This window comes from Microtus oregoni, unplaced genomic scaffold (genome assembly GCF_018167655.1).
Source record: "Microtus oregoni isolate MIOR12 unplaced genomic scaffold, Mior012 000050F_000, whole genome shotgun sequence".
Taxonomy (NCBI): Eukaryota; Metazoa; Chordata; class Mammalia; order Rodentia; family Cricetidae; genus Microtus; species Microtus oregoni.
In genome coordinates this window covers 239,271-252,483 of record NW_024543224.1, presented here as the reverse complement: position 1 = coordinate 252,483, position 13,213 = coordinate 239,271, and the positions used below count along the sequence as shown (strand labels likewise).

At 37.2% G+C, this 13,213-nt stretch overlaps 1 protein-coding gene across 3 annotated transcripts in view; it reads left to right on the top strand.

Moving 5' to 3' along the window:
* Positions 1-5,347, top strand: part of Tmlhe (trimethyllysine hydroxylase, epsilon) — a 99,363-nt gene extending 94,016 nt beyond the window's left edge. For all 3 annotated transcript variants that reach the window (XM_041636649.1, XM_041636647.1, XM_041636648.1), the window contains 2 exons: positions 3,754-3,892; positions 4,514-5,347. In XM_041636649.1, coding sequence (XP_041492583.1) covers positions 3,754-3,892; positions 4,514-4,645 — 271 coding nt within the window. In that variant the 3' untranslated portion in view covers positions 4,646-5,347. The remainder of the gene's footprint in view (positions 1-3,753; positions 3,893-4,513) is intronic.
* Positions 5,348-13,213: the final 7,866 nt, after the last annotated feature.

Genomic DNA, 13,213 nt, shown 5'->3' with positions numbered 1-13,213 from the left:
TACTGACTCTGTCGTTTCTGCTTATCTCTATTATTTTCTGACCTCATGAACAAAGGAGCAGCTAGGAACTCCACTAAGGCTTTGGCACTGGCTCCACCCTCTTCTTAGTTTCATAAAAGCCAAGCCTAAAGCTCATAAACCCGGTTGGAGATCTGTGACCCAGTACTACATTCAGTCCCCCAGCTCTGTAATGCCAGTGTTCTGAATGTGTCAGGCATTTTTTTACTTAGATTTTTGTTCCTACTTAATGTACTGGCTGCTCAAGGGTTCACTGTACATCAGAAACTCTTAAAGGAGCCATGTCCTTTTTAAAAAAAGCTTTCTCAGCCTTCATCTGGTGATGAATGGAGATAGAGACAGAGACCAACATTGGAGCACCGGAATGAGCTCCCAAGGTCCCAATAAGGAGCAGAAGAAGGGAGAACATGAGCAAGGAAGTCAGGACCGTGAGGGGTGCACTCACCCACTGAGACAGTGGGGCTGATCTATTGGGAGCTCACCAAGGCCTGCTGGACTGTGACTGAAAAAGCATGGGATAAAACCGGACTCTCTGAACATGGCGGACAATGAAGGCTGCTGAGAAGCCAAGGACAATGGCACTGGGTTTTGATCCTACTGCATGTACTGGCTTTGTGGGAGCCTAGCCAGTTTGGATGCTCACCTTCCTAGACCTGGATGGAGGGGGGAGGACCTTGGACTTCCCACAGGGCAGGGAACCCTGACTGCTCTTCGGAATGGAGAGGGAGGGGGAGAAGAGATGGGGGAGGGGAGGGAAATGGGAGGCTGGGAGGAGGTGGAAATTTTTTAAATAAAAAAAAAAAAGCTTTCTCAGGCCCTATGGAAAATCAAGCTTCACATTGGAACGCCAAAATGTAGTTGGTTGTTTGTTACTCTTTTAGGGACCTGCCACTCAGCTCCCAAATAAATGCATGGAGACTTATCTTACTTATGAATGTCTGGCTTTAATTTGATTTGTTTCAATTAAGCTTTTCTAACTTAATTTAATCCATTTTTCTTCTTCTATGTTTTGCTTCTAGACTTTTTACCTTATTCTGTATGTCTTTCTTTACTTTACTTCTTACTCCATGGCTGACTGTGTGGCTGGGTGGTTGGCCCCTAGCAACTTCCTCTCCTTCTCCTTTTCTCCCTCCTCCCTCTTCTTCTCTTGTTTATTTCTCCTGTCTAGCTATTGGATGATTAGCTTTTTATTAAACAAATCAGATGTTTTAGGCAGGAAGAGTAACACAGCTTTACAGAGTTAAACAAATGCAACTTTAAAGAATGCTACACATCTTTGAATTATTAAACTAATATTCCACAGCACATACCTTACAACCCAGAAATTCCATCCTTAACTTTCTACCAAGCAAAGTGAATACATACATTTACCAAGATCCATAATAGAATGTTCTTGGAAGCACTATTTATGAGTTCCAAAGTAGAAACTACTCAAATGTTCATTAACAGAATGAATATATTATGGTATGATCATGCAATTAAATTCCATAATTCACCAATAAAGAATACTTCTAAATGATAAATTTCATGAATATAATATCAAATGAAAGATGAGAGATACAAAAGAGGAGATACCATATGATTTAATTTTTATAAAATTTTTATAAACAATGTTTAGTGCTAGAAATCAGGAAGGTAATTACCCTTGGCTAGGAGAAAGAATGTGACTGGAAAGAGGCTCAAGAAAATGCTACAGTGTTATGGTAATAATTGGTATCTCATTAGTAGTGATATGAATGTCACCCCATCATGAAAATTCATCAAAATTTATTTTCTGTGTTTTTCTATATGTCGCATACTTCAGTAAAAATTAATCTCCCTTATTCTTTTTCTTTTAGACAGGGCACAACTATGTAGCCTTGGCTGACCTCAAACTGAAAGAGATCCACCTGCTTCTGCCTCTTTAATGCTATGATTAGAGGTATGTGCACCACAGCTGGACAGAAAAACATTGTCTTAGTTAAGGATTTTTAGTGGTCTTCATAAGTGTAGAAGGAACAGCGGGCCACTTCCTGCCACCCAGCTCCCAGCCACCGGCTAGCTTTAGCCAAAATAATTACACGGAAACTGTATTCATTTAAACACTGCCTGGCCCATTAGCTCTAGCCTCTTACTGGCTAACTCTCACATCTTGATTAACCCATTTCTATTAATGTGTATCGCCACTTGACTGTGGCTTACCGGCATGAGTCTAACCACCATCCATCTTGGGTAGGAGAAGCATGGCATCTGTCTCTGCTTTCTTCTTCCCACAATTCTGTTCTGTCTTCCATGCCTATCTATGTTCTGACCTATCAGGCCAAGCAGTTTTCTTTATTAATTAACCAATGAAAGCAACAGATAGATAGAAGACCCTCCTACATCAACTAAGCAGATAAATTCCAAGAATTTACCATACCCTACATGACTATATATATGATCTTGCCCCTAGCTACTTCCTCTATTTGATTTCTTCAATCATAATTCTCCTTACTTATTTAATATATGAGGGGCTGCTTGTTTGTTCCTGGCCACCTGGCTAGCTTAGACCCAAAATAATAACACAGAAACTGTATTCGTTAAATCACTGTTTGGCCCATTAGCTCTAGCTTCTTATCAGCTAACTCTTACATCTTAGTTTAACCCATCTCCATTAATCTGTGCATCACCACGAGGTTGTGACCTACCAGCAAAGTTTCATCACGTCTCTCTCCAGTGGCTCCATGGTTTCTTTCTCTCTGCCTTCCTTCTCCCAGCATTCAGTTCCATCTTCCCCACCTACCTAAGTTCTGCCCAATCAGCAGGCCAAGGCAGTTTCTTTATTCATTAACCAATAAAAGCAACACATACACAGAAGGACCTCCCATACCATCACATGGCCTGCCTGGTGGTTTGTGAACATAATAGTGTGCCATTGTAACCCAAAACTTTGTATTTGCTTTTCTCTCTGCCTAGTCTGCACTTCCTTCAGCTTGTCATATACTGGATTTCTATTCATACAGGCACCAGCTCAAGTGTCATTTCTCCTAAAATTCCTTCAGTACCCAAAAACAAATTTTCCAGTTACCCTTAAATACATGTCACTGTGTTTTCACACAGCATCTGTAGCTAACTGAAGCTATCTTATTTATATTTGTTGTATTTATAAACTTGCATCTTCAATAGAATATAAACTTCCCAATAGCTGGGATCATGTCTCCTATGTTCATCATTGCATATTTATTTTTTAATAAACTCCTTGGCAATGGCAAGTGCTCATGTAAGTGCCAGTGTTGAATAAATGACAGTCTCTGTTAAGATCTCTGTCTATTGTGTTATAGCTAGTATTTTTCTCACAAAAGGAAATACTTGTGGAATTATCTCGTTCTGTTTTGTTAAATATCCTTGTTTACACAGCTTATTTTGCCCTCCTTAGTTTAATATAAAAAGTTCAAATCTCCTTTTGATTTTATGCCCTTTGACAAAGAAGTACTTTCTCCATGAAACACATTTCAGATTAAAAAAAAACATATTCTGAGTTGGGAAAAATCAACTGGAACTTAATTTTGACTCCCTGCCACCAGAATTTCCAAAGAAAAACAAAATATGACCAGTAGATAGTAGAATTCCTATCTCTGGTGCTGTATTCCTAAGTATGTATTGATTCATTGTTGTTTCAAGTGTGGAACAGAGACAGTATTATCTAAAACAGTTAAGTAAACAGTAAATGTCTTTATCATGTGTCTGAGATCTTTATTTCTCATGATTCCATATAAGGTACAACAACTATGACCGGGCTGTCATCAACACTGTTCCTTATGATGTTGTTCATCGTTGGTATACAGCACACCGAACCCTAACAACTGAATTGAGAAGGCCTGAGAATGAGCTTTGGGTCAAACTGAAGCCTGGAAAGGTAGTCCTTAAATTCTATAAAGATATCAAATAAACTTGCCATATAAAATCAATGAAGAATGATACTTGTTTAATATGCATCACCATATTACAATATTTTTTCTTATGTCTCAGGTACTGTTCTTGGCCCTGCCATTTATTCACTGATGATCTGTAAACAGGCACCATGTCATCTCTAAACATCAGACACTTATTGTAATTATGAAGGGATTTAACTAAGATCCTTTCAGCTTAATAATTCCATTTTAAGCATTGATATTTCCTCTAAAGAATAGCTTCAGCTTTACACAAAACATAATTGAGAAATAATAAACTGAGGATTATAGAAAAACACAATTTCATGATTAACTTTGAAGAAATGATAGTTACACAAAGAGTATAAGCTCTCAGGTGCACAGAGCTTATAAACTATTTTCTTTTTAATTGCTATTTAGCCTGCTATGGGGTTAGAAACATCTTATTTTCTTTTTAATTTGCTTAACTTCAAAAGAAAAATATTTCATCAAATGTAACTAATAGAACAATCTAAAGCTTTATCTTTCAGTGAGCTCTTCTGGTTTAAGTTCCCTATGATTTTCCCTAGTTTTGATTGTTTTCTCTCTCTTTTTTTATACATTCACAGGTACTGTTTATAGACAATTGGCGAATCCTTCATGGCAGGGAATCATTCACTGGTTACCGCCAACTCTGTGGCTGCTATTTAACAAGAGATGATGTGCTAAATACTGCTCGTCTCTTGGGGCTTCATGCTTAAAATTGAAAGCCCTGGGATTATGAGTACACTTGGCATCCTGCTACCAGAATTTTGTATCAACACAACAATATTATGTCAACATTTGTTTCACTTTGTCTCCTTCCTATTCTATGAAACAGAAGATTATCCTTACTTTACCAGGAAAAACCTGTTAAAGAGGGGCTTCAAAATTACCTAATGTCATCCATCTACTAGGGTAACTGTCTTCCCAAGTTATATGATCCTCCTCTTTTCCAAACTTTTTGATGTAATTAATCACTGTAGTTAAGAAATGTAATCTCCATATTAAAAGGAAACTAATATTATGTAATTTGTCTTCTGCTAAATCAGAATGCCATATATTCTAGAAATGACAAAATTTTGATAAAGCAACATTTGTGAAACGTTTTCATCTTTTATAATACATTTGACTAATAATATGTGCTTACTTATATTTTGAATATATCCTATGATATTTTCTAGTTTCTTCCAATTTCAGCAGATGATGGAATATTGCTTTTCTATTTAATGACTGAATAGTATTCTACTGTGACACATTTTTGTTACCTGTTAATGGAAAGCAAGGTTGATTCCTTATTTTAGCTACTGTTAATAATATATTGAAAACCCTGGTCATGCAGATTTGCTGTGATAAACAGATTTAATTTTCCATTGGTGTGTAATATAATCAGAGAGGGCATATAAATAAAACAGTAGTTTTGTTTTTAAAAGCGTTGTATTGTTTCCCATAATGAATATACTAATTTAGATTCATATAAACAGTATAATAAGCATTCTTTTCAGTATACATAGACACTAACTTTTGTGCTTTTTGGTGTTGATAATTGCAATTCTAGCTAGATCAAAATGATACCTCATTGTGGTTTGAGTTGGCTTCTTCCTGAATACTAGTGATATTTAGCAACTTTTCAGATACCTCTTGACCATTTTATATGTTCTTTTGAGAACTGTGAATCCAGAATTTTTGCCAACTTTTAATTAGTTGTTTGTATTTTAGCTATTGAATTTTTGAAGTTTTCTATATATTTAAACAACCTCACCATTTCAGATGTATAGTTAATAAATCATTTATCTCATTCTATAGGTTTTCTTTTAATCGTTATACTCCTGTATCTTTTGCTATAAAAAAGCGCCTTAACACCCTTAAAAGTTACCACGGACCCCAAAATCTAATACTAATTATATTAGATACTGAGAGCAAGAAATGTTTAAAAGTTAAAAAGACAAAAGTACCAGTCCATTCGTTATCAGATGCATGCCATTATAACGTGTCATGCCACCTGAAGTCTCTGTACTAGTGAGACAAATGGGAATGAAAAAAACAAATAACCGGGCGGTGGTGGCACACGCCTTTAATCCCAGCACTCGGGAGGCAGAGGCAGGCGGATCTCTGGGAGTTCGAGACCAGGCTGGTCTACAAGAGCTAGTTCCAGGACAGGCTCCAAAACCACAGAGAAACCCTGTCTCGAAAAACCAAAAAAAAAAAAAAATAGTATTGCTATAAAAATAGTTTTTAATCTTAAAAACCCATGAAAAAAGGTACCCAGGAACACCATTGTATGTATCTGTAGAAAATACTTTGATGAGTCTTGGGCTAGAGGCTTAGATCATTGGGTCAGTCATTTAACTATATCAGCACATTAAAGGGCTTAGCTGAAACCCTAAACCTTCATCTTGTAGTCTACCATGAATAAAGGAGAATTTGCAGTCTCCTACAGGACATCTCCAGACACTGTCAAAATCACTTGATAGCACAAGTATGATAATGAGATGGAAATGGAATTCAAATATGTTTTATCATCCTGGAAGAGTTGTCTCCATCTATATCATCTCTCAAGAAATTAAATTAAGAGTCATGGAAACTCTTGGAATAAAGCCGTGATCAGTTTGGTGTTTACAAGAGGAATAATTGCAAACAGCTTTCAGACATTTGAGATCCATGCAGTTCTTATACACACACATGCACACACACACACACACACACACACACACACACATCACTGAATGTTCAAAGGGTTACTGGGTTTGACTATTCAGGGAACTCATCATGTAGATGGTATGCCTCCAGAGTACTTGATATTTCTAAGCAAACTTGTCTTTTGGCAATTGGATAGCATTTACAAATATAAACCCTCTTCCTCCATTTCTGCTGTTCTTTTCATATTCCTTCTCTTAAAATATTATACAAGTAAACTGCAAAAGTTTTACAGACACAATTTAGTGCTCTGTTTCCTTTATGCCTTCAGAGGTAGGGTACATAAGCTTACAATGATTATTTTAAATATTTTATTCTTTGATCATTTGATAAATGAATTTTGATCATATTTACCCCCACTTGTTACCCTCTCTTATCTGCCCCTACTTCAGCCAAATTTCTTCTCCTTGCCAACAAGTCCTCCTCCTACTCTCATGTCCTCATTGTGACCCACTGAGTTTAAGGTTAAGTGGCATAGGGATTGGATAGTAGGGTAGAAGAGGGAGTACTGGGTGGGAATAACTAACACTAAAGACATTTGTAAAAGTCATAGAAACCTGCTACTGTAGAAGCTTCCTAACATACAAATGTGTGCATGCATGTGTGTGTGTGCGTACGTGTATATGTCTTTAAATTGAATTACCTATAATAAGAGGGACAGTGCCTCTCCCAGGTATCGGATGCCATGAAATAAGAACCTCAGTCCCAGGTATGTTTAACACTTTAAATTTGTTGGTCAGTAGAGTCTTTTAGACAACCTCCAAACATTATTTGCTATTACCATTGCTCCTGGTTACCCTCCAGAACTAGATTTTAAGACCCTATTGCTGAAGGCATCACATACTTGAGTCATAGACCATGCAGAAATCAAAATGCTTTGTACTAACTGTGAAACTTCAACACTACTGGCTAGCTTTTATAGTGCTGAATGATACTATGCAAGCCTCCAGGGGACAAAATGAATCATCAGTCTTTACCATCTGTTAACTCTACAAGCTACAATAATGACTGGCCTGGCAAGATAATCCCACTGTTGTAAGTGCCACAAATGCTATGGAAGTGACCAACCACTTTCTGCTTGGATTTAATACCCACTCTACAAGATGGAACTGATGCCTGGTATCATTACTGGTCAAAAAAAAAAAAAAAACCCTGTGACTTACTAGATCTTTGTCCCTTGGAGAGAACCTAATATTATTATTTTACTAAATAGATGTAATAATAAACTGCCCCATAATTTTTTGTCTTATACTCATAGATTAGTATATCTATCAACCCTTATCAGAGAAATTTTGCAGTAGATGGTTAGACCCAGAACTGATCAACATACAAAGCAAAACAGCCTGTAGATGTCTCAGCTCCACATAAGACATCTATATCACACACACACACACACACACACACACACACACACACACACACACACACACACAAATACATGCACGCTAGCACACACACGTGTACACATACACGACACGACTCAGAAACCATCTAGGAAGAGGGGGTACTTGCACTCTTTGATGAACTTCGTAAGAACAGTACTTGCTGTACATGACAAGGCCATTGCACACAAAACTCACAGTTGTTGCGACTTTTAGCACATGATCAAGCCAGCCAAAATACACAGCATGGATGAAGAAGAGACTCATGAAGTCCCACCCATACTTGAGGAGCTATTAGCTACTCGGGGAGAAAGAGACAGTTTTGTTTTGCTGCCTGGTGCACTAAGTCAGCATACTAAGACATTTTTATCTGAAAGGTAAAAGGGCAAGACACACACACTTTCTTGACGGTTTCCTTCTTTTTTCTTCTCTATTCTCTATTCTTTGTTTTCCTGGTAATTTCCTTCTCTCATTCTTGATGTTTTCCTTCCAAATCTATCTTTATTCTTTCTGTTATGGCTTATATACCCCAGCAAAATCTTTCAGGCAATATAAAAATCACAATGTGATTACATTCTATTTTTCAAGTGGATGCTTACAATAAATACAAGTAAAAAACAGTGTGTTATCCATATCCCTTAACATGCGTAAACATTTTACATATTACAGGTGTAAAACAAATTATCCCAAGAACCCACATACATTCATCCCCAAGCAACTTATTATAGATTAACAGTGTAAGCAAGCAAGGTTTTCTTCTCAGTCAGTTCTTTCACTGAAAGGCTGCACTTTGCAGTTACAAAGGAAGAACCAATCACTTTATTGCTCATATTGAAAGGTAATCGTATAAGGAATCTTAAAAGAATCACAACTCTCAACTTTTATATAAAAAGCAATCAGCTCTGTTTTAAAACTTTAGGATGCATACCCACTCATCAATAGCTTTTTATACCAAGAGATTGAGAGCAGAAATAGGTATAAAGAATTAACCATTACCTTTTGTCATCAACTAATCCTAGAAAGAAAGATATGTTACCTAATAGTAATTGGGCTTCTTTGTTCTTGTTCCCTGACCTTAACGAGTTCCTCCTTCAACCATATGTCTTTCTAAAACTTTAAATTGTCTTCTTAGGTTTCTCACCTCAAGGCTATTTAACAAAAACATCTTAGCCTAACTTTCAGTTATTTTCAAAGCTTTATTTCAGCTATGATGTACTACCAAAGCTGTAAATACATCTTCCAACATTAAGATTAAAAGAATTCAAGGCAGCCTGGCTCCTGGGACTCAATTGCTTTTCTTAATCATTAACCTAAGCCACTGTCTATATGGCTCCTCAATAGAAACTCATGTGTTCTAGCTGTATGACACTTCTTTGATTTATCTTTAATCATCAGAACTGTATTTCAACTAACATTATTATTATCAATTAGACAGTACATCTTGGGAGGAAATCATCTTCATAATAATCCACAGGTAAAAATGCCCAGTAGAATGGAATGTTTCCATGAGATAAACACACTACATTACAGACAGTGGGGAATCTCCCCATACCCATTCACACCATGCCAGATACCAGAGAAAGATAGCAGCAGCAAACATGTAAAGGCATAGCAGAAGCAAAAGACAGTCTGGAGTCTGTGGACTCAGGGCCTTGCCTATAACAGATTCATCAATCAAGGATTTTGTTCTTGGTAGACTAACACCTTGAACTTCAATTGCCACCTGCTATACCTTTTACATGGCCACCGGCAGTTTTCTTCAGGAATTGGTCCCTAAGAGGCTACTCATGCCCCAGTAGATAGTCCTACACCCATGCACATTCAAGTAATACTAAATAGACTCAGTGGATTTAAAACCAGAATACATCAAGGTTTGAAGGAAAAGTGTTGGGCAAGAGGAATTGGAGGGGGAGGAAATGGGAGGTGTATTTGATCAAAATATATACATGTATGAAAATTTTAAACAATTAAAAATATAAAACTCATATTGAAAAATAAAACAAAAAATCTAGTTAACTGATAATCTGTTAGTATAAGTACTTAAAGTTTAGCAGCTTTTTGAAAAAAGTAATTTTTTTAAACTGGAAAATCCCTCACAACTTGGAAATGTTGGCCATTTATCTCACCTTCTTAATGCTATATTTTTTATTTACTTTTCTTTACCTGTTACCCTTTCGTGTGTGAATGTCTATAGATTGTAAGCCCTGTACTCCATTGTGAAAAGAAAAGAATGATTAATGAACTCTGGTATATCTCCAGGCTAGCTATATTATCATTTGAGGATGTAGGCAAATTGCTGCTCCTTGCCTCTCTTCCTCTTTTTATTTATTCTTCTCTCATACAATACATTCTGACCTCAGTCTTCCCTCTCTCTACTACTCCCAGTTCCCCGACTCTCTAATAGTGGACACCAGCAAAGCCCTCCAGGGAATTCTGGTACACTCCAGGTTGTTTGAGAACCACTCAAGAACAGAGCCCTGTGCTGAATCCTTATGTCCTACCTCATCTACTAAATAACCTGAGGCATGTCCCACTCGTATGCTGAACTTCAGTTTGTTCTTCTGTGAATTTTGGATTAAACAGCTTGTAAGGATTCTGCCACTCCTCACTCAGGAAACAGAAAGAAAACAGTCATTAGGGATTGGTTATAAATCCTCAAATCCCTCCACCAGTGACATACTTCCTCCAGCATAGCTCTACCTCCTAAACATCCTACAACCTTCTCAAATAGTGCGACCAACTGAAAATCAAGTGTCCAAACCCACAAGCCTATAGAGCACATTTCATATTCAAACAATAATACTGTTCACAATGCTTTAAATGGGAACAACATCCCCAGACCTATTCTACAAATGGAAAACATAGAGGTAAAGGGAGATAAGGCACCTCAGCCAAGGTGACAGAACAGAGTTTTAGAAGTTTGACACCAAAGCCAAATCTTATTGTTAGTATGCCATATCATATAGTAAATGTTAACTTCCTCCCATCTCTACACTTACACAATCTTCTGTATAATCATTCACAGTATAACAATAATCATTAGACACACTTTCAATTTGTTTAGCATGGTCTTTTTAAAAGCCACATGATTATCTAGTTTGATAAATAGTTTGCAAGCATTAAAAAGCATATTCTAAAAAGTGTTATTCAACTCTTCTAGATTTCCTTCTTCCCAAAGTGGAAGCTTGGTAGAAAGATATCAACTTATTCTGCATATTTTCCTCCTAACTAGACTCCCAAATACCAGTCAGTTGTTAGATTCAAACCCATTTTATAGGAACTGTCTTTGGCATTTGGGAGATCTACTCAAAGACAGCTGCTGGTTGAACTTATCCCCTAGTTGTGAGGCCAGGCTCTTTGTATATCCTGACCTGTACCTAGTCAGAGCTAAAGACCCTGGCAAAGGTTCTGACCTGACAGTGTTTTCTTTTTTAACTTGGTCCTTATTTTTGTAAGACCTATGGATAAGGGTTAGTGAATTTGTAAATACCTTAACTTTAAACAATGAGTCTGGCCTATATCCAGCATTTTACAGAGTATTTTTGGAATGTTATGCTTTTTAGGAGAGTAACTGCTGTCTACCACAGTTTGCTGCTAGAGCAGTAAGCCTGACACTTCAGCATGGAGATAATTATATGGCCTTTTGTTAATTTTTTGTTATTGTTAGTCCTTCTCAGCTTATCTTTTATATTTTACTCATTATTACCATATGTTTGGAACTGTGGGCTTTCCATATCATGAACTCACTGAACCTTCTTGACTGATAAATACCATTTCCATGTGGATTTTACTCTTCCCTCATTCCTTGCACTGAACATACAACGTATGACTGTATATTTCCTTGATTTGGGCTTATCTTTGTAACTGCTTTTACTCCAGGTTATAAAGCAATATAAAAGTATTAGCTTCAGTAATAGATTCAAAACTTCCTTTCTGAAGAGGTTAAAGAGACAAGCATCTTTTACAACTCTGATAAGCCATTTTAATTCATTTTGGCATGTAGTATGCAGATTAACAGTGGTATTCTAACTTACTTTCTGTGTCAGCAGATAACTATGTCAGTTTAACTGAAGATCACATTCTGCTTAGATTTTTGCCAACTTGGCATAAGCTAGTGTCATCTGGTGAGAGGGAACTTCAGTTGAGGAATTTCATCTATCAGACAGGCCTGTAGGCAAATCTGTGGGACATTTCTTGATTAATGAACCATATGGAAGGGCCCAGCATAGGCAGTGCCACGCCTGGCCAAGTGGCCCTGGGTTGTATAAGAAAGTTAATGGGGCAAACTGTAAGGAACAAGCTAGTAGGCAGAATTCCTCCATGACCTCTGCTTCAGTTTCTTCCTCCATTTTCTTGCCCGGAGTTCCTGCCCTGCCTTTTTTTCTTGGTAGAGTGTAAAATGTAAGCTGAGATAAACCTTTTCCTCTAAAATTTTTTTTTGTCAGTGTTTTAACACAGTAACAGAGAAACCTAACTTAGATAGTAATGTAGAGTGTTGCTGTAAAGAAGCTGTGTTTTGGGGAGAATTGTAAAAATGTTTGGAACTTTGGGCTGGGAAAGATATTGAGTGATCAAAATTTAGTGGGCAGTAATATAGGATATTGGAAAATACCACTAGTGAACAAAATGTAGGCATGAAGGTCTGGCTAATGAACTTTCCCAGGGAAGCAAAGACTCAATAAGGCCATTGGCCTGATATATTTGAATTAAGAATCTCTGGGGTTTTTTGTCAGTTGGCTCTGAAGGATTGGCTGTGTTTAACAAGAGACCAGAACAGATCACAAGGGTTAATGTTGTACAAATATATGAAGTTAGTGTAAGTTTTTTCTCAATTAACCCATTCTTTCTTCACAGTGTACACTTTGATAGTAGCTACTTCATCAAATTCCAGTAATTGGTGTCCTCCCTTCATCTGCTTTCTAGCTTCTTCTCTGATGTTTTCGCTGAAGTAGGCTAGTATCATGGGAAAAACAAAGAATTGCCTAGGCTTGAATTCCATTTCTGCTTCTTATTACTTTTTGAGAAGCTCTTTTCCTCCCATCAGGGTGTGCCTATCCTGTGTCTTCATGTTCAAGGGGGAGTGCTTTGGGATGTCTTTCTCTATGTTGTGAATATGTGTTGCTCTCATAGGTTGATAAATAAAGCTGCTTTGGCCTATGGCATGGCAAGAGAGAGCAAGCCCAGAAATCTAAGAAGTGATACAGGAGAAGA